A 21188-nucleotide genomic window follows, 5' to 3' on the forward strand; every position below is an offset into this window, starting at 1 on the left:
CTGCAGCACAGACACAACAGTGTTGCCACAAAGTGCAAATGCAAAAGTGTTGTCATGAAATGCGGATGCAAAAGCAGGTTAAAATTTGACATGAACCACTGCAGAGATTCTGTGCATCTTTTCAGTAGCTCCAAAGCTGTAGGAAAAATTGTAAGCTAAAAAAACGGGGTGCTGAAAGTTGGTACTTCATGAAGAAACATTTTTTTGACTCCCATTAGCACTTACAAGTGCACAAATAGTGCACCTTTTAATTAAAGTTTCTTCTGAGAGAGTAACCAACCAATTCACCTCATGATTATATGCTTCACATAACTGAAATGCAACTTGCCTCTAATATTCCCGAGGAAATGGTGAAAAAACTACATAGGCATACATAGGTAAAATGCTGCACAGGTACACTGCTTAAGAAAGATGTTCTTATGTAGACTAGTGAAAAACTCTTGATTAAAAGAATTACACACATGAATGTCTTGCTTATTTACTCATTCTTTGTGCTATGCCGTTGGATAGGTCCATCCATTGTGTTTTATTAGTTGAAGGCCACAGTAGTGCCGAAACACTAAAGAGCTCAAAAGTAGCTCATGGATCTCGTGCGTGCATAGCTAATTCATTCTACCATCTACCAAGTGACCATGCTATACATCCATGCGATGCATTTTAAATCAATGAGGGCGCAAAAATGGGCCCTTTCACATTCAGGAGTGGCTTTCATCAACCAATTTTCTTTTAAAATCAACTAAACCCAATTGGAAATATCGTAATGGCATCCAAAATCCAATTTAAATTATTCAGATTTGTTTCAATTGCTACTTTCAACTGAAAAAAGAGCTAATTAAAAAAGCAGACAAATAGGTGAAGGTCAAATCAGCTTCTTTTTAGATTTATTCATTCCTCACCTTTATGGTAAGCAAAACTCCTACAATATTACATATTTCAAGAATGTCATACTTCTGTTAAATAATGTACTGTAGGGGACAAAAGTCGACAAGACGTGTCATCGAGAACCGAAGCTGATAGCTCTGATTAGGCACAGGCAGGAGACCACACTTGTCAAGGGGAAGGCAGACTCGCGTGCTATGATGTGAGCAAGTGATAGCAGGTGATCGCTAACAAACATGGCAGCTATTAGCCAAAACTGCTTCTTGCGCGCCCTAGAGAATTTTGTCCCCCATAGGAAATTTATATACACATTCCCAGGACATCAACATCTAAGCCCCCAAGTACACTAAAAAGTTCATAAGGCGGATACCTATCGAGTACCTCAGCAGATCTACGAACAAAAAATTAAAACTTTTCTATTATCAAGTACTCCCATTCTGGTGAAATAAAATTCTTCTAAAAAAAGGTGCTACCTTGAGACAGACATTTAGACTCAATCAGCCTGTCGCAGGGATGTTTGTGGTTTTCTGGGGGTGAGCATCACATGCACCATCAAGTTCCAAATATTTACTGTACCTGAATTCTGACACTAAAGTTTCAGTCTTGATTCTGGAAAGCCAGAAGCAAAAAACACACTATTCATAGGTATCAGTATTGGTTGGTATTGGTATGTGAGTAACATCCTGAAGCAACACATGTGCTACGTATTAGGGACACCGTAGTAAAGGGCTTCAGATAAATTTAGAGCACTGGGGTTCTTTAATGTGCGCCAACATCGCACTGTACTCAGGCATTTTTGCATTTCGCCTCCATCAAAATGCAGCCAACATGGCCAGGCTTCGATCCCGCGACTTTGGGATCAGCAGCCAAATGCCAAAGCTACTGAGCCACTGTGGTGCATATCATAATAGGTATCCAACATGAAATTTACATGAGCAGATAACCACCACTAACATGCTAGGCTGTAATTCTCAGGTGAATTGTGTCACAATGATGGCAATTTTAACAGGTCAGCAGTTAAAGTCACTGAGAAATGTGCACTACAAAACCAAAATACCTTATTCATTTTAGCTGTTACTTATCGGTTATGCTTTCTAAAAGCAACTGAAAAGCACAGAAAACATATGCTGTTCCTGAAGTAATGAAAGGAGTTGGTCCTACTCCTCTCAGCTACTACCAACTTTCTATTTTGAACCCTGCCATCATCAGAAACCTGTGCCTGAAATACGGCCCGCAAATGATGTCATCACACCCCCTGGAGCAACAAGCCGCCAGCGTCCTCACCGCCCCCTACCTGACAGCGCGACTGAGGTGTCCACTGACCCAGGGTTGCCAGTTATGCGCCTTTCCTTTCCTCACTCACCAACGGAATCTAAACCTTCCGCTGGTTTTTGAGAAAAGGAAAGGCTTCGTAAGTTAACAACAGTATGTGAACTGAACCCTCAGTACACTGAAAATTGTGTTCAGAGGAATTTTCATACCTTAATTGGTCGTTTCGTATTAGGCTGCTTTATCCGAAGCCAGAGAAGCCCACCCACAGACAGCATGATGAACATGGCCTCACTAAAGGCAGTGTACGTGATGAGAACAAACACATCTGTGTTTGTCAGGTACAGCAGGCTGAGAAGGCACTGGAAATGTGAGGGAGGAAAATGCAGATTCATTACCAAGACAACAAATAAGTAATAGCTTCCTTGTAATTTTTTATTCCAAATTCAAGATTTACTGTTATTGAGCATTATAAAGTAAGCAGAGCAAAGCAACCAATTCATGGAACTTTTTACACAAAAATTTCAACCTTATCGAGTAAAATCTCAAGCCAGAGCTGTTCACGTATACTAACATATTCCAATCTCAACGGCATGATAACAAACATGTAACAAACATTTTTGTAACAAACAAACATCTTTGTAATGATGCATAAGGCATTAGTATACATCGATTACCATGTGGTATTCACTTACAACTGCAAAATAATTTATAATTGAATTTCTCTGTCATGCTGTTTCAATGCTAATGGTGGCTGTGATGTCGAAGTTGCATTTGGGTCGCACGAGGCATGAAAAAACTGATATAATAGCCGCTTCATCGGTTTATTTCACTACAACGCTAAATCCAGCCTGCCAATAGCTGGAATGAACAACAAATGAAGAAGTAGCAATTATAGCACAACTTTTGCATGCCTCACATGCCCTAAACGCAAATTTGACATCACAGAGTGGTTGAAACTAAAACAGCATGAGAGAAAAATTAGATTACAAATTATTAGGCAATCGTGAGTGAATACCACGTGGTGATCCATGTATAGTAATGTCTTACGCTTCACTGCAAAGAAGAAAACATGCCACCAAAATGAGGTGTTTATACTCCTTTATTACAAAGCATCATCAACACAGGAGTAATCAGAACAAATGGCTAAAATAGTCAAGCAAATGCAGTCAGCAGAGAACACTGTGCGACTCGCATTGGACACGCACACCAAAAGCCATCATGAAAAAGATTCCAGCAATTGCACAGGGCAGCAAATAGATGCGCCATTTGAAACTGACAATTAGTACGCAAGCCTCAAGCAGGTTAGAACTGTGAGAGTTACAGCAGCTAATACTTGTCAGGAACACATGAGAAGAGCTCAGAATAAAGGTGCTGAGCGTGCAAACATTTTAAATATTGCCACATATCATTGTAGCGTTTGTTCGTTCGCGCAAGGCCGCACAAAAGGGGTGTTATCATTTTTGTTCGTGACGCGAGAGGCGACCGGACTAATCCCGATTGTTCACAGCCATGAACAGCTGCATCTACTTGTTTCTAGATTACTCTAGATGATCTCGACCTGTTATCTCGAAGTTTCCTTGCCGGCTTTAAATTGAACGATGCCACGAGCAGCGGGCATTCGTAGTTCGACGATTGACGAGCACGCTTGTTGCTTACGCCGCCACCGAGTAATTCAGTTCTTTTGCGGGCGCAAGTCAGCCCAAATAAAGAGCTTTGTTTGCAAGTATTTCTGGTGTCTTCCTGACCGCTGGACTGCCGTCACTACAACGTGACAATATCTTATGCAGTGTTGAAAACCTTCAGTGAAATAATTAGGAAGCATGTGACATCTAACTTAGTAATTAGCAAGTTTACACTTACCAAAAAGACTAGGCTGGGAGCTGGTGTAAAATGCGTTACATTGATCATGGCGAGACAACTAGGCAGGTGTCCCTGTCTCGCACCAACAAAAAACAGGCTGTAAGGAAAGAGTAAGCTACAGTGAGTCATAGAAAAGGAGAACAAAAGAAATAGCACACCAAATTCAATGCAAGACAAGTTTTTGTAGAGAATGGCATAACACCCCACTACTCCAGAATATTCATTTAAAATAAAAAGGAAATTGTAACACCGGAGTTCTAGCGTAGTTATAAGAGGAATGTTCCAATCATGGTAAAGCAAAATCAATGCACTTCCGAGTACCATAGTGAAAGATGAGAAGGAATAAAAACGCACAATATAATATATGAGTTCACAATTGCGCCGAATGAAATAACTCTCATAATACCTTATAAGCCTGCCTTCTGCAGTTCAATCATCACAAGTATCGGGTGCAGCAAGGCTTTTTTTTTATTACTAGGTGACAAGTCATAACTATAGGCTACAGCAGCTGCCATATATCACACATTTGCAATGATGGGGCCAGGACAGCCAATGGCTAACAAGCCTACTTCTTTGTTCAGGCCCCTACTGACTCCATTAATGACCTCTGCTTAAAGTTTCTTTATATAATGTGCATGTCACTAAGCTTGCAAAGTGGTGCCAATAACTTAGGTAGCGTGGCAGTGTAAGTTGAGTGAATAACTCTGAAGCTAGCTGTACACAAACACCAAAGCCCACAAAGCTGCCAACTGCATGTTGAAAACCCAAGAAACTAACATAATAGTCATGGAACATATCACATGGCTTTGTGATGATATCACAGTCGCCATACAAACATGTTAGGAAATTTTGTTGTCCAGATACTTAGTACAATGTGCATTGAAATATATATTTAAACTTTAAGTGAAGACCAAAGGTCCCCATCTGTTTTACTGAAAAAAAAAAGTCCATATTTACAAACAGCCTGCATTTTTGTAGCATGCAGGGCATCAGCTCAAAAGAAACATAAAACACATAGCAGTAACAGGACAATGAGGACTAACAACAGCTTTACTGACATAAATAGCATATATAAAGGCAACATGACAAAAAACAAAAAAAAAGGCCTTAAAGAAACAGCATTTGCTGTATCTAAGTTCTGTGCAAGAAATTTTCTTTGACTGTCGAAGAAAAGTATATAAGCTGTTGTTCATATTAGTAAAGCTGCTATTCAGCAACACCTTGTGTATTACTTCCACATGTACAGTGTTCCTTTCAATCTGACGTTTTGCATGATATCTACCAAGCAGCTCAATTTACACCCATCTTGCATTTTTATAGCCTCTTTCCAGACACAATTTCACCCACCGGGAGGATGCGAAAATTCCACCATTGAGGCCGCCAAATGTAGACAGTGCCACAGAGACTGGCATGATCCATGACACCACACCAAGAACCTTTTCTCCAAATGTCTGCAATGTAAACAGTAGGTCTAATAGTAAGAAAAAACCTACATCGTTAAAAGTCTACGGAATAGAGATATGTACAAGGTAAAATATAATGCACGTATAGCGCCTCTATTCACATTCATGCACTGGCTTATGCATAACCACACTGTTATGAAATGTGCATTAAAAACAAGGTACCTGGACAGCTGCATTTTTTAACATATACTAATAATAATCCCGCAAATCACACATCTAAAAGGCACTCCACAAATATTTGCGGCAGTTATGAAAAGTGCTAGCCCAGGAAACATGGAGAGAATTTTTGGAGCAATTTTTTTGCTCACATCGGCTTAACTCATTGCGTACCATGCTCACTGAGCATCGTTAGCCCATTAACGATGGATGCAAATTCCAATTTCAAATGCTTCCGCACCATTCCCAGACATGCTGATCCATCTGCCTTGAAGCTAGAAAACTACAGTTTACTTTTCTCTTTGATTTGTCTCTTTTCTGCATAGCGGGGATTTTTTAACCACTTGAGAAAACAGTAGAGCGTAGAAGTTGAGAATGGCCACCTCTGCCAGCATGGCACGTGCACTGAAACATGGCAAATCATATGATTCAGCTGCATCCATGGCTGGTTTTGTTGACGATCCAGGTAGCAGTGACTGTGGGTGCAGCCTCATTGTTCTACTTTAGTTCAAAGGACAAGCAAGACCCAAGGAACCAGCCCGGAACATCAGTGGCAGCACCTCTGCTAGACCCTTATTTGGGCCCGTTTTGCTCAACTCAGCGGCCATTTTGAAAACGGTATTGACATTACCAATGTTATTTGTCCCATTTGTAGGGTTTCCACATCATTTGGGCAGGATTTGATAACCTGCGCTGCGAAGAGTTTATTTCGCCAAATGGTGTGCTCAACTATAGGGCCTAAAGCTATTGTTTTCTAGCCAGAAAACTTTTCACTGATTCTTTTAAAAGTATTTGCAATTGAATGAGCAGACATTTTGTATATTTACAGGTTTCTTTAAATTTTCTTTTCGTTTTGGATGCAAGCATACTTTTGCAAGTTTTGTTTACATTTTCTCTAAAAATCTTGATATAGCAAATAAAATTTGACAGCAACACATGAACACTTTAATATAAAACATGTTTGATTGGCTTCATCTTTATGTATATATAAAATTAAATTTTAAACCTCATAGTTACTGGGCCAAAAAAAATTTAATGAAGACCCATAAAATAGTTATCTTTCCTACGGTGGGGTAAGAGTTAATATGTTTTTATGAGAAATGCCTCCCCGTGCATAAGGTAGCCAGCTAGACATTATCCTGATTAACCTTCCTATAGGCCTTTCCTTTTTTCATCTTTTCATGTACAAGAATATCTGCTAGTCTCTAAAAACTGCATATTACATTTTTCCCTTTCACAGCTTTTCCTTTCTTGAGAGATAGCGACTTAACACAATGAACAGTACATAACACACATGGTAAACTCTATCAATGTACTCAGACCACAGTAATGAATTTCAGTAATGAAATGATTAGTAGCTATACCCAATCCTACCAAGCTCTGAAAAAGTAATCAACCAGTATAGCACTCAATGCACTATGAATGTGCCATAATATAGGGAGCCACATAGTGACATTTTGAAAATCACTCAGTATGAAAGATAGTTTGAACGCAGCATCCAGGCCCGGTTCAACAGTACAAAAAACTACATGCACTTTATGCTTACCTATAGAGCAATTTTAAGCAAAGTACTTCTAAGGAAAAGTGTTCAGGCAGTATTACATGCAGTGCTCATCAAATTTGAGCTACCATACTCTCTAGCTCACGTGGCAGCCTTCTCACAATACAGAAACGAAGCACATAATTATCAGTAGACATTTATAAGGAGTCAAAATATTTTTCAGAATATGTACCATTTTTCATTTCCTTAGCAAGTATGCAAAAGTAAAGTAAGAAATATGATGAACTTCACTTCAGCAAGTTGCTTCAGATGAACTGTACTTACCACAGCCACTGCATTTGCAGACTGAACTTCGTCAGCAGTGAGGACCACAAAGTATGAAACATTGGCAAGAAGATAGATGATTGTCACCATGGGTAATGAAATGTAGATCGCAAATGGCAAGTTCCTGAGGAAAGAAGAACACACATATAAGCACAGAACCGGGTACAGTCATGCAATAACAATAACAAGCTCTTCAAGTTTTAAGGCAGTACTCGAGCTAGAGGGGTACAGTTGCCTTAAACCTAGTCGTGAAATTTCCACAGAAAGGAAGAGAGCCCAACTGAGTTTGCCCCGCTGAAAAGTTTAAGGGCTACACATAACTTGGCCTGATAGCTGCGTCATGAGAGTCAGTATTTTAGTACCAGGTGCTTTCCAGTGCGGTTATACTGGATGATTTGCCTCATACTGAGATGTTGCTTACAAAATAGCACCAGTATGCATAATTGCAGCCCCATCTGTCCTAGAACTCTGAAATGCACTATCCTCTTCATAAATTTGGTATGTAAGGCACCGACGAGCGGTCCACAAGTGTACACTGTTGTCACTTATTCAGATGTCCACCTTAGGGTGGTTGCTTCATGGACAAAATTATCTTGATAACTGAAATGCGCTGGATTTAAACAGGAAGTAAAAGTTGCCAAAAAAATAAACGCACTTGAATAAGCAGCCATGGTTGGCAATATTTTGCAGATGTCATAGTTTAGCACTAATATTCGTGTTATACCATTTCGGCACAATACCATTGATACATACACATGACTCGTCAAGTAAATCTACTGGAGAGAAAGCTTTACAACACTATGAAAAATTGTCTAATGGAAGATACTTCCAGTGTATGTGACTGTGTGTTAAGCTGTGCTTACTTTACTTTTGCTGTGTGCAGCTAGCCAATGACATGAAAAGTTAAATATATTTTAACAGGCAACACTAATATTAAACTGCTCAGCAAACTTTAAGAAAGGGTGCCACTAGCATGTTCAATGCAGTAGAAAGCCACAATGTTACAGTTAACAAACATGGAAACACAACTAAGATGCAAATTTCCAAAAAATTATTTTCTGGTCTCATGCACTCAAGTGTATTTGCCTTATCTTGTCACATAGCCTAAAAATTTGGCCAACAAAATTTCATTCATCAGTCTTGAAATATGAACACTAATGGTAATCCTGGCTTTCTGAGCTACAACAGCATGAAAAAACCAGCAGCACATGCCAAATTACGGGCATTGTTGTGCAAAAGTTGTGCATGCTCATCGAGAAAAAAAAAATGCAAATGCCAACACGAAGGCACTATTTGGTGCTGTATGTGACACTTTGCCCGAGCTATGAATCATTGCTTCTAAAGACACACATTTCCACTAAATGAATAAGCAATATGGATCCCAGTGCAAAAACCGACATTTTTGAGAGTCCTTCCAGGCATACAAAAGGAATACTAAAAATTTTTCACCAGCATTCCTCACATCTGATTACATTTACAGACAGTCCAAGTGTCACATATTCATTGCGCTTAACAGCCTTTTCTAAAAGAGCAAACTGCAACAATTTATACAAAGATGCTCAATAGCATAATATTATTCAGACATCAATACCCATCTAAACATTCAGTATCTATAAGCGATAAAAAAAACAAACAAGAAGACATGGCAAGAAAAGATCCTCGCATCAGAGGATCAGTCATGATATATTAGCATAACATACAAATAAAAAGAAACACCTGAAGTCGAGCATTTATAACTGATACAAGGCTTCTTTATTTTTTTTCCTATTTGACACCTTGCACCAAATTTGTGCAAAAAGGGAAAGCATAACACATTTATGCATGGATAGCTGCTACTTTTGAGTTTAGTTTTGTTCAGATATTAATCACAATCTTCAGCAAACTGAACATAGTAGGTGAACCTGAAAAATTGTACTGAATACCAAAGAAATAAACATCCACAAAATTAAGTTAAATTTTGTGGTCGGCAGTTCCCTACTAGCACTGATGAACACATCTTTCTCGAGCAGTCTATCAGCACGAGTGAAACTGACAGAATTGGGCGAGTGCCCAGTTCTGCACACTGTTTCTCCTTCTCTGGTGAGCATGTGTGTTTACAAAGGAGGCTCTATGGCTGTGTTAGTCCCGTAATGTTGCTTCATGGTACCAAGAATGCCACATGCACCATGCAGAAATGTACTATCATGATATCACGACTGTACTATCACTATCACAATTCAGGAAAAAGTTTATTGCAGCTTTACCTCATGACCTAGTCACGTGGGATTGTTACTAGTGTATAGAGCATGCACATCCCCTCATACGTTGACACATTTTTAGGCGATTGGTTTAAGAGATTGCGCCGAAATAAACTTTTCTGTGCAGACTTGTGCCCCAGTAAACTTTTGATCGTAATAGTACAGTGGATGTTCCAGTAATATTTTGGTATACATTGCTACAGTGCTTAATTTTAACTGAAAACTACATTAGGATATTTTTCATCATTTGAAACAAGCAAAAAAATTATCAGTGTTACCTTAGTTGCCACAATAACCCATTTAAAGGCCAATACAGCTATCAGCAACCAAATGACCTAACTGTGCTTGAGCCTAATATCTGTTAAGCAGATGTTCCACAAAATCTCTAGCATGTTCAGTAGAAGCATCTATATGTTACATCAGTTAAGCATTACTTGGATGGCTATACTGCAGTGCATGGTACCAAGCTTTCCTTTCGTTTTTTTACACAGAGGGCTGTGGACGTCTAAAGGATACACATAATACCTGCAAAGTATGCCATCTCAACATTCTGTAAATAATGGATGACTGGAGACTCACATAATGAAAAAGAGTACACTCTTAGCTTGAACAAAAGAAACACATACCTAAATGGATTCTTCAATTCCTCTGTCACAAAGTTCAGATAGTTCCTAGAATAATACGAGAACAATATTATAAGGCATTCAACACAAGTAGGTGCATCATAACCAGCCAATAGAAAAGCATGCTGCTATGAAGTAATTCAAATCTGAATACCAATAAACCAGACCATTTTTCTAATGCTGACCTTTAGGAGGTCCCCTGTGCAGCCTTTGGCTTTCGGACCTCCTCCTGTATTTAACAAACACGTGTACATACTGTTTGTTCGTTTAAATAAACTGATTCTGGTTCTGATATGCAGATTACTAGGTACAATGTCACCATTCACACATTTCTCAAAAATGAATAGTAGATAGGCAACACACATTCAATACGCCTAGAAAGGGCAGCTCAGGTTTGTTGCTGCAAACAAATAAAGAAGGATAATGGAGCTACAGTTTTGGTAACAAGTAAGGTCACTCTTTCAGCTTACCATCCTGCATAAGAAAAAAGTCCAGCATAAAATGACAAACAAATGCGTCCAGGATCCGTTGTTGTCCCTTCGAACATGTTACTGAGGTTTCCTGTGTTCCCTGCAACAAACAACAGACAAGATTGCTAGCAAGGTCTGATACAGGTCATGTGGTACACAGCTACAGAAAGCAAAAAATAATGAACACAAGCTGACAAATGAAATAAACCACAGTGAACGATATAAGAGGTCAATTAATGACACCTGTCATCTTAAAAAAAAACAGGGTGCTCAGCATATGCAAACACTTGAGAAAAAAACAGAAAAGACTTCTCTACAATCTTTTCTAACATTTTGAGGCAAATGGCAAAATAAAGTTTAAATGGTGCCAACTTGCATTTGCTGCTTTGAGAAAAAGAATTCTTCTTGCAAAGGATGACTTGAGTAATTCTGGCCTCTCCTACTTGTGCTATCAGTGTCTGCCTTCCTCACCGTGTAGTATTGGCAAATACTTTATTCTTTGCCTTCCTTCAAGTCCGCATGCAACTCATAAAACTGCCAAAAACAGAGCCAGGAGTGCGCCTAACTTATTAGTTTGACTTTGAGCTTAGCAAGGTGAAAACTACACCACATTCACCTGTTTTTTAACATAAAACAATCTTTGGAATGTTACAAATCATGCAAGTCATCACAGCTCAAACAGAATTAGACAGAGGTCCTTTTTCCACACCACTACAGTTCCTATATTTTTGTGGACTGTCAATGTATCTTTGCTCCTCTTAAGGTCATCAGTATCATCCAAGCTGCACTTTATTCATGTAATGGCATGTATAAAACATTACTATTTCTATTTATGCAAGAACACCACATAAAAGAAGAAACTCCAGCATGGTATTCATGGCCACTGCTCTCAGCACAAACTTTTTTAAATTTTAACATGCCATTTCAAAAGAACACACTCAAGGCACCCTAAGCAGCCACTGTAGGTCAAGAGCTACTACTCAGCAATGCCATGGTTTTAACATAGTTAAACCAGGCGTGCGGAAGCATGTGTTTAGCCTGGTAGGCTCATGCTTTTGCTTTGCTGAAGTGCACAGCGCAAGAGCATGTATATTAGTCTGACAGCAGTATTAGCTGAAGACAAGACAAAGATGTGCAATGAACAGTGGGAGAGTGTGTTGCAGTTTAACACAAGGCATGATCAGCTGCGGCAATAGCATAGTCCTCTCGAGCAGTGGCCAGCAAACCTGACCTGTTCGCGCCGTCGCTGGTTCGAATCCCAGTCGTGGCAATATTTATTCATGGTTTCGCCAAGGTCACCCTCAAGGTCAAGCTTCGCACAAACTAGTTGAGCCGGTTTGACTTCGTGAAGTGCTTTCGCAGTAAAATACAGCCTACAAATAAAATACGGCCGTTCCTGCGCGGGTGCAGCGAAAAAGAGCACGTGGCACGCGCACCGCTGTGAGACGCGCTTGTAGGCGTGGCTACGCGCGCTCCCCAGCCGCGTGGTTTCGGTTCCGCCCGAGTGCAGGCCAGAAATTTCTTTCGTTGCAGCGGCGAAGAGCATTGCATTTTTGATAACGTAAAAATTGCTATTGATATTACTAATGGCGGGCTATAAATCACTACATAAATTAGACGCCTAACTGTTATAATAAAAGATCTTAGCACATTGCTATGTCTTATAGTCGGATACAACTTAAGTCTGCAGTGAAGCTCCGCCCACATTAAGTCTCCGCGCACAGAATTCCTCCGCGACGACAAAGTAGTCCGCTGCTTAAACGTTTCTCGTTACCTAAACAAGAAGCTTATCACAAGAAAAAAATTATGAGCTCTAGAATATTGATACGCGGATTGTTTGATGTAGTCAAACATTTAAAAGCCGATTTCGTTCACTGCTGCGATTGGCCAGCGTAGTAATACAGGACGCCGCGAACCGCGGCCCAGTGTTTGCAACCGCTGATTTTTTTTTTTTAAGTTGTTTGCTGACGGCCACCATTGACAGTACTATGCCAAAAAAATTATTTGGACCAAAAAAGCTATATTTAAAGGTTATATAGTGCAGCATCCTGTACATACATAATGGTAAATTTAGTACAGTCTCCCTCCTGCAGCCCTTAGATGCCCCAACATTCTCGGACAAAAATTTTGAATATTGGAAAACTGTAAGGTACTAGCACAGAAATACCGAAGGCGAATGGTCCATTCTTCCGATATGTACCACTTTTAGCGTTTCCATCACTCGCATCGAGCAGTTAAGACTGCCTTAGGAAACCAATGGGGAACGTTTTTGAGGATAGCAAAAACGTTGATAGCAAAAAAAAAAAAAAAAAATCAAGCCTGCCGACGGGAGATCTGCAGATATATTGACTGTCATAGTGAAATCTTACAATATATGAAAAAAAAATGCACTCAAACTCTTTCCCGTTCAAAAACTCGAATCGCGGTTTCTCGCATTTGAACTCCCAGTCTGTGGCGACGCAGTAAAAGCACGGCGCTCTCGAGCATCGTCCGTTTTCTAAGCGAGTTTCTTGCGTCGGCGCCTCTGCCTCTCCATTGTTCTTAGCTGCGCTGGGATTTTTTTCGTTGGCCTACACCATGCACTCACTACAGCCAGACCCCGATGAAGCGCCAGTCCTGTGTTGCGTAGGCTCGTTTAGTTCCGCCGGTTCCATCTATGTGAACCAACTAGCCCCAACGGAAATATGATTCGTGCAATAACTCGCACGCGCACAGCAAACAATGTGTCCTTTCCCGTACGCTAACTCAGCGCCAAGCACGAGTACTGCATCTGCCCATTTCATTTATTGCATCTGCCCAGATCACTGTGTGTGGTGGGCTCGCCATAACGGGTAACGCACGAACCCAATCCACACATATGCCAGCTGCATCTTTCAACTTCATTTCTTTCGTTCCTGTTGCCCGCAACCTTCTGCAATCGACGGTATGCTCACTGGCGCTCGTGGAATTCGATTTCTGCAATAGCAGACCGGCGAGCATGCCGAGGAGTATAATGCGGCGCAGCTGCGGAAGCATATATGACGCGCATGACGCAGCCACATAACATTAATTATCACTTATGCCTGCCCCCACCCATAGTGAAATTTTGCCTACATTCACAAAATACGCTTCCTTTTCGTGTCTTACTTCTTTTTTAGCTGCTTTCTTGTCAAAGTTTATCTTCGCTCCACCAGTTCGGGAGACAAATATATTGCTCACTGACAGCACCAGCGAGACAAAAAAATGCTTCATCAGCTATCCCACAACGAAGTTTCGTTCTTGATAAGGCTGGAAAGTGTGCTGCGGCAGTGATTGAGAGCGTGAAAAAATGAAAATAGCGAACGTACCTTGAGCAAGGTGCACAAAGCCTGCAATGATGATGATAACCAAAGCGATGACCTTGGCAAACATAAGGGAGTCCTGTACAAACGTCGCCCACTTGACATTGTAGCAGTTGATGAACGTGAGTAAACCTAAAAGCAGAAAGGGGTGGGGGCGAGAAAGCATGACAATATGAGCAAGTATCCACACACAGACAAGAGCCAGTGTGCAGAGGGCATGAGAATGACTACGGACGACAAAATTACTCCTGTCACGATGCGAACGGGAAAATGAGTAATCGATCAACGAGCGAGAAATGCTGAATGCCTTGCTCGCACTGCAGTGGAACTCATGACCGCATAGAAGCCACAGTTTTACAGTATAATCCTCTAGCATCAACAGATTGTCAGTAGACAGGCTCCGGATGGGAGTGCGGATTTCGCGGCTGTGCTCACGAGACTCCGTGCATCAAAACGCATGCACTTAACGCGGCCTCTTACCAAGCTCTTTCCGGCGAATAAAATGTTTTACAATCAATTTCAACGGGGCCGGTACGCACAACACACACGCACTCTACATAGCCCGGCCGCGGTGGCCCAGTGGTTAGGGCGCTTGACTACCGAGCCCGAGGATTCGGGTTCGATACCGGCTGCGGCGATCGCGTTTCGATGGAGGCGAAACGCAAGGCACCCGTGCACTGTGCGATGTCAGTGCACGTTAAAGAACGCAGGAGGTCGGAATTAATTCGAACCCCTTCACTACGGCGTCCCTTATGCAGCCCATTTCGCTTCGGGACGTTAAACCCCATATACCATACCACACGCGCGCTACACAATTTCGGTTTGCACCGCTTTATGAATGCACGCTGCATTCCTCGCATCACAGACAGAAAAGTGTCCTCCATTGCAAGCATTTGGCACAAGTTGCCTGCTTCCGCCTCTCACGTCACGCAAGACATTCCAAATGAACGCAGATTCTACAAGGCACAATCATCGACGATTTCCGATATCTAATGGGTGATGGAAAAACCTGAGATGATACACGTGTTAAATGGCATGGCGGAAGCAGCTTAAGAAAAGAAAGATCACGAGAGCTAGAGGACAGGACAGGGCTCCCATGTCCCCTCTAGCTTTATCGTCGTCACTTTATCGCGCTGCTGCCACCACGGAATACCCCATCGGAACTCGCCACTCTCGTTAATTGATGTTTGTTAATTATTTACTAGCAATGTCACAGATGAACTGGACGGGTACAGAAAGCTAACGAGATACTAGCACACCGACTCGCGGCGCATTTCATCCTGGCCCAAAAACGCTTAAAAAACGAAGTAATTTTAAATTCAGGCATCTCACGAAAGTAATTATCGGAGCACGGTCAAAGTTCAGTCGTCCGAATGGGACACAGTGGCTGTACAAACTAACGTTCTTGGACCAAGATCTTGGTCTAAGAACGTTTCGGTACAAACCTTAACGCCGACGACTGAGAAACAAACGCAACAAAAACGCGCTGTGTCCTTACACAACACAAGGGCAGCGATGAGCATGACCGCCGATGAAGGCGGAACACAGTCCACGTCATCGTAGAACGGTCGCAACACGTAGTTAGCAAATGTGAGCGCCACAATGGCATTGCCAGCCGGCTGCACTATGACCAGCATGGCCCAGAGCTGAAGGAACGCGGGGAAAGGTCCGAATGCAGCCGAGATGTAGGCGTAGTCTCCTCCCGACTTAGGAATCATGGTGCCGAGTTCGGTGTAACACAGCGCGCCAATTAAGCAGGACAGGCCCGTCAGCACCCACACGACCAAAGACAAGCCGATGGATCCAGCGTAACGGATAACGCCAGCGGGCGACACGAATATTCCAGCTCCGACAATCGAACCGACAATCAGCGACACGCCATTGGAAAGGCCGAGACTCTTCTTAAGCTCTACGGTACACGTCGAAGTATTGTCTGCGGGAAGCACATCTTGCTGAATAGCGGGGCACTTCGGCAGAAGAGGCGACGTTTCGCTTTGGAAACCGTTCTGGGCCATTCTTCAAGCACGAGGCACAGCGGCACGCAGAAAGTTCGGACCACGACAAAACCCGACTTCTCTCGCAGGGAACTGGCGCGAAGGCTGCAGCGATAGTGCTAAGCACACAGCGCTACAAGCGTCAGTCACGGCCCTTTGGACATGACGGACCAACCCCGCACAAGGAATCGACAACGCCCAGGGATCCAGTTCTGTTTGCACAAATATGATCCGCTCCTCTCGCTCTCTCCCTTCCTCTCCCCTTCCCCTCTTTTCTTTTCAGTTTATTTTATCCCATCTGACTTCCGCTCCATCAGCTTCGCTCGTGGTTAAGCCCAGGCAGTAAAGATTATAAGCGATAACGTTAAGAGCCATAAAATTGCTCGAAAGGCTAATGCGCCTAATTGCTTCGTGAGGAGCCGGCAGACAACTGCAGTAGAACGCCGGACGAACATAATTTCATCTCGGGGAACATAACAGCTCATTACTGACGCGACGCTATAGCTGCTCCGCTGAATTTCGCTACAATGGAGAAAGGTAACGTTCACCTGTTTCTCGAAGATTACCAGCTAATTTTGTTTTGTTTTAGATAACATTTCCGCTTTTTTCTTTTAATGCGCAGTTTTAATGCCACGCCAACACGTTTGAGGACAAGCATTCATTTTTTTTTTTTTTTGTTCAGCTGTCTTGTCAAGCCTGCTCTACCAGCTACTTCACCGTCGTCAGCACTAGAGAAAGTATATTTCTCTATGGTCAGCACGTCCAGTCGTAGTAAAAGGCTAAATTTATGCATGTGAGGCTGTTCCATGCTTTCACCACCAGTAACTCGGCGCCCGCTTCGCGTACAGCTGTTGCAAAGCCGAACGAACACCATTTAGATCAGCCTCTGTCGCTTTGGGACGTTAAACTCCACAAAACCAACCAGTTTAAATCCTTCACTCGCGGTAGATTGTCCCAAAAAAACACTGAGCTTCTCGAATATGGCCTGCATCATTGGCATGCACCTATATATAGCTAACATGGAATTACGGAGCAACTGAAAAAGGTGATTTTACAAACGTCGCGCCTGAATTAAAAATTCTCGCCATTCAGGATGCGTATCTGCTCAACCAGAACACTTCTTCCTTGCTTCTTCTGCAAGGTAATCGGCTCCAAATACAGTATTAAACAAATTGCATTAAAAACCTTACTGTAAAGACAGCCTCCACCCGCACAAGCACTGTCAGCTTATCCGGCATGCGAAACTGCTGGGAGCCGTTTTTCAGCGCGCCACCGAGCGCTGTGCTGGGCGGCTATCAAAGCGGCGCTGCCATGAGCTCGGGCATGCGCTCGGAGCTGTCGCGTTATCGCTGCGTGCGACGATCAAGCTGCATCTTCACCCATGGTTTTCCTCCTTTCCCACGACTGAAACGTTCTCGCTGAGCTGATGTCGGATTTTTTATATGCATGCGAATAAAACGACGCCCTCCACCGCCAACGCATGCCACCAAATTTAACGCCCGAGCCAAAAAATGACACCTCATGTTTCCATCATAGGTTTGCATGTACTACGCGTTGCAGCAGCGGCAAATGGGGGCGTTTGAGCGGGACTTTACGCAGTATGCGACACAGTTTCGCTGAGGTGTCCCGCAATCCTTATGCATCTACCTTTTGGCGTATCCTCGCCCGACAACGCCATGCCGGCCCTCAGGAATGACCGCGTACCAGTTCATTTCGCGTCTGACGGCCTTGATGCGCTGAAGTCGCGTATCCTCCAACTCCTGTGGCTGAGCGCACAGGTAGTTGTACCCTCTGCCAAAGCACTGCTGAACGCGGTGCTTATCTTTTTTTTATTTCTTTCATACTGCAGATCATCTTACAGATCCAAGCAGAACAAGATAACACAGATACACGGGTAACAAGTAAAATAAAAAGAAAAACTAAAAATAAAAAGGCATGCAGGATGACTATGCGCTTACATTTTATCATGTCAGAGAATTCCACTCACTGATGGTACGCGGGAAAAAGGAAAATTTAAAAGTGCCAGTTTTTTCTGGTCACGAAACTCCGGCCAAAGTTTCATATAGGGACAGCGCGCGCCGCTAGAGGCGCGGCTGTCGGCGAGGGGGCACGAGTCGCTGCGCGAGCCCTGCTCGCAGCGGCTGTTTTCCGGCCAACCGGCTCATATTCGCTTGGTAGTTATGCTTTCTGGGGATCGCTATTTGGGCTTACGATGGCCACTACTTTACCGGTTATCACCTGATAGCTTGGCTGCAACGTCGAGACACTAAAAACCCTCTACGATCGACGACGGCCACTAGTAAACCTTGTTAGCGGCTGTTTACTGGCAAACAGTTAACGCACTTACTTTCTCTCGTTGATTTTCACAAAAAAAGCGATTTTCGTACAATGTTCCAGCCTTGGCATTCATTTTTACCGCAACTTGCCCACAACGTTATTCTGGAGATCTAGCGCAGCGATCAGTAACATGTCTGTATGTGTCTGGGTTGCGCCGGTCTCGGCCGAGTCCTCGCTTTCATCTAAGTGCAGAAGAATGCTTAAGGCTGGCGTTTACCTTGTGATAAATACTGCAATCTCAGTAATGCTGAAAACATGACGTTATGGCGTTATTTTAAGAACTGGAGTGCGCGCTAGAAGAGCGATCACATGACGAATGCACCGGTAGTTTGATGGTGCTCTCTTTTTTTTTTTTTTTTTTGCCGACACTTTCGGAGGTGGCAAAGCCAGCTGCTGAAGACTCTTGCTTCATAAGCCATTTATTTACACTTTTTCACGCTGTGACTACGGAGGCGCTGACGAGTGCAAGAAAATATTGCTCATGTGCTCGCTTCGCGCTACCAAGATAAGAGACAAGCTGTGAGCGGCGACGCAATAAGCCAGAAATGCGCAATGATAGAAATCACGGAGAAACATGTACAAAAAATAAAAAGCGCTAGGTGTTCAACGTGGTTAAACCCAGCAGACGTGCGAACGCATGTGTTTAGGCTGTTTGGCTCATGGTTTTGCTTTGCTGGGTCGTTGAACGTCTGGCGACGATATTAGACTGAAGTTAAGCTCTGATCGAGGTTAAGCTAGTCTGATGTGTTCGTTCCGAAGGTGGACGTTGATGAAGACGACGGTGTACAATGCGCGCAGCGCGAGAGTGTGTTACAGTTTAGTTTTTTCCTGTTTGGATCTGCACGAAACCCTGGCCAATCTCCCACCGTGGGTATGTGTCATCGTTTTTGAGGCAACAACAACAACAACAACACGAGGCGTGATCGGCTGCTGCGATAGCACAGTGCTCTCGTGCAGTGGCCAGCGAAGCTGATCTGTTCGCGCCGCCGGGGGTACGAAATTTCTAGTCGCAGCAATATTTATTTTATTTCTGCACCCTTAAATTCAGGGACGCCACAAGATTCGTGGTGGGTTTCATCCCATGAAGTAGTGCTTTCGCACCAAAAGCCATCAGCACATTGAAGAGCACAGCTGTCTAAAATGCAACATCGTCACAGATTCGTGCCCAAGTACGCTGGTAGGAATATCCGTGGGACGACGCCGGGCCTCAGTTTCGGTTTCTCGCGCATTGCAGCGACACTGCTTCTTTGTTGATCATAAACTCGTGATACCGAATCAGTCGGGCAAAATGCCTCTCGTAGACACGTACAGGGTCCGTCAAAAGTACCAAGGCCACAGGGTTTGCTTTTGAGCAGCATAGTCGGGCTGTTGAGAAACCCTCGAAGCTCAAAATATTTGTAGAGAACAGAAGGATCGTTCTACCATCTGAAAACCTCGATAGCTCTATTGGAATCTTAAGTGCCAGGATATACCGATTAAAAGCGGACCATGTGGCCTGGGAACTTTTGACGGACCCTGTACATGCTTGGAGTCGAAGCTAAATCCACCGCTTTCCTGTCGGGGTATCGCCCGCTTCCATATTTTACGCTGCTCGGCGTCGCTCGGCAGACAGAACAGCGAGGCCTTTTCCTGCGTACCTCCGAAGCCGGAGCGGCAACCCGTCACGCAGCAAGTATTCGGCATCACAGGCTTGCACGTCACGTGCACTGTACTTATTTTGTAAACGAAGGCAGAGTGAAAAGAGAAAATAGTTGCTGCCGCATTGCCGGAGTCCCATTCTACCCGTAGACTCGCGGCCGTAGAGACGCTCGCTCCCTCGCGACGTTGCCCCCACAGGACTCGTAGCGCCGCCTCGTGGAAGGCGCGGTCAACATATGAAGCTCTCCCATAGCGTTACGGAGAAGTTTCATGACCATAAAAGCATTGGTTCTAGCAAAGTACGGGGTAAGTGAACCGGGATGATGGTGACGTGTGATGCGTGTAGCTAAAAACGATAAATAGGGCTAAAAACGATAAATCTCCCGGGAAACTTAGGCGAAGTAAACAGCTGCTAAAGAGAGTACTGCATCCGGTTTGCACTTTATTTTTTCTGTCTTTAGTTTTTAAAGCGGCATTTGGCGGTATTCGGCAGGTTCCAAACATGGTTAGACAACTCTCGGCGGTAATACCGTAGCCGCGCATTACCGTAGCACGGTCCTTGCGCAATCAGTCGCATGCCCATAAACTCATCTCACCAGAACGAATCCGACGCCCAATCAGGCCTGCGCGCGTGTTACCGCGTCCACTTGCACCAGGAGGCAATGAGGAAGAGCGCAGCTATATGGTGGGAAGGGTCGTCAGTGAACAAACTGAAATGAAGCCAGTTCGCGGTCTCTACTAAATATTGCAGTGGATGTGATCGCGTCGGTAGTGCGACGCCGGGTCTATCAAAACGTCTCCAGAGTGGATTCACTGCAGCTAGTACTGGCATGCCCAATACCAATGCACACTGCGTTGAACAAAATTTGTCCCATAGATTTCTTGCAAACTTTTCCAGGGCCATGATAATGGAACGACTCTATTCCCCTTCTATTCCAATTCCAAACGGCGCCTCGTCACCGCTATCGAGGGGGTCTGTCAGCGACGTGGCGGACGATAACAAAGGAACGAAATCGAAAGACAGGTGTCGTTATGCTACACCGACCCTGATATTTGCAAACCGAAACGCAGAAACCCTGAAGCCTTGAGAGAGCCCTGCGTACTGTCAGCTCTT

General features: G+C 43.4%; 1 protein-coding gene across 2 annotated transcripts in view; it reads right to left on the bottom strand.

Moving 5' to 3' along the window:
* The window catches only part of LOC149352725 (Y+L amino acid transporter 2-like), a 69517-nt gene that overhangs the window by 9934 nt on the left and 38395 nt on the right, over nucleotides 1-21188 (bottom strand). Inside the window, exons 1-8 of one of the 2 annotated variants that reach the window (XM_089581928.1) lie at nucleotides 15604-18462; nucleotides 14112-14237; nucleotides 10786-10885; nucleotides 10319-10363; nucleotides 7456-7579; nucleotides 5359-5462; nucleotides 4012-4108; nucleotides 2361-2510 (exon numbers count right to left, since the gene is read on the bottom strand). In XM_089581928.1, coding sequence (XP_089438054.1) covers nucleotides 2361-2510; nucleotides 4012-4108; nucleotides 5359-5462; nucleotides 7456-7579; nucleotides 10319-10363; nucleotides 10786-10885; nucleotides 14112-14237; nucleotides 15604-16120 — 1263 coding nt within the window. In that variant the 5' untranslated portion in view covers nucleotides 16121-18462. Of the gene's footprint in view, nucleotides 1-2360; nucleotides 2511-4011; nucleotides 4109-5358; nucleotides 5463-7455; nucleotides 7580-10318; nucleotides 10364-10785; nucleotides 10886-14111; nucleotides 14238-15603; nucleotides 18463-21188 lie in introns of those variants that run through there. The other variant, XM_089581930.1, reaches the window with a different exon arrangement.

Source organism: Amblyomma mixtum, chromosome 3, assembly GCF_055824585.1.
Source record: "Amblyomma mixtum isolate Tamu chromosome 3, ASM5582458v1, whole genome shotgun sequence".
Classification (NCBI taxonomy): domain Eukaryota; kingdom Metazoa; phylum Arthropoda; class Arachnida; order Ixodida; family Ixodidae; genus Amblyomma; species Amblyomma mixtum.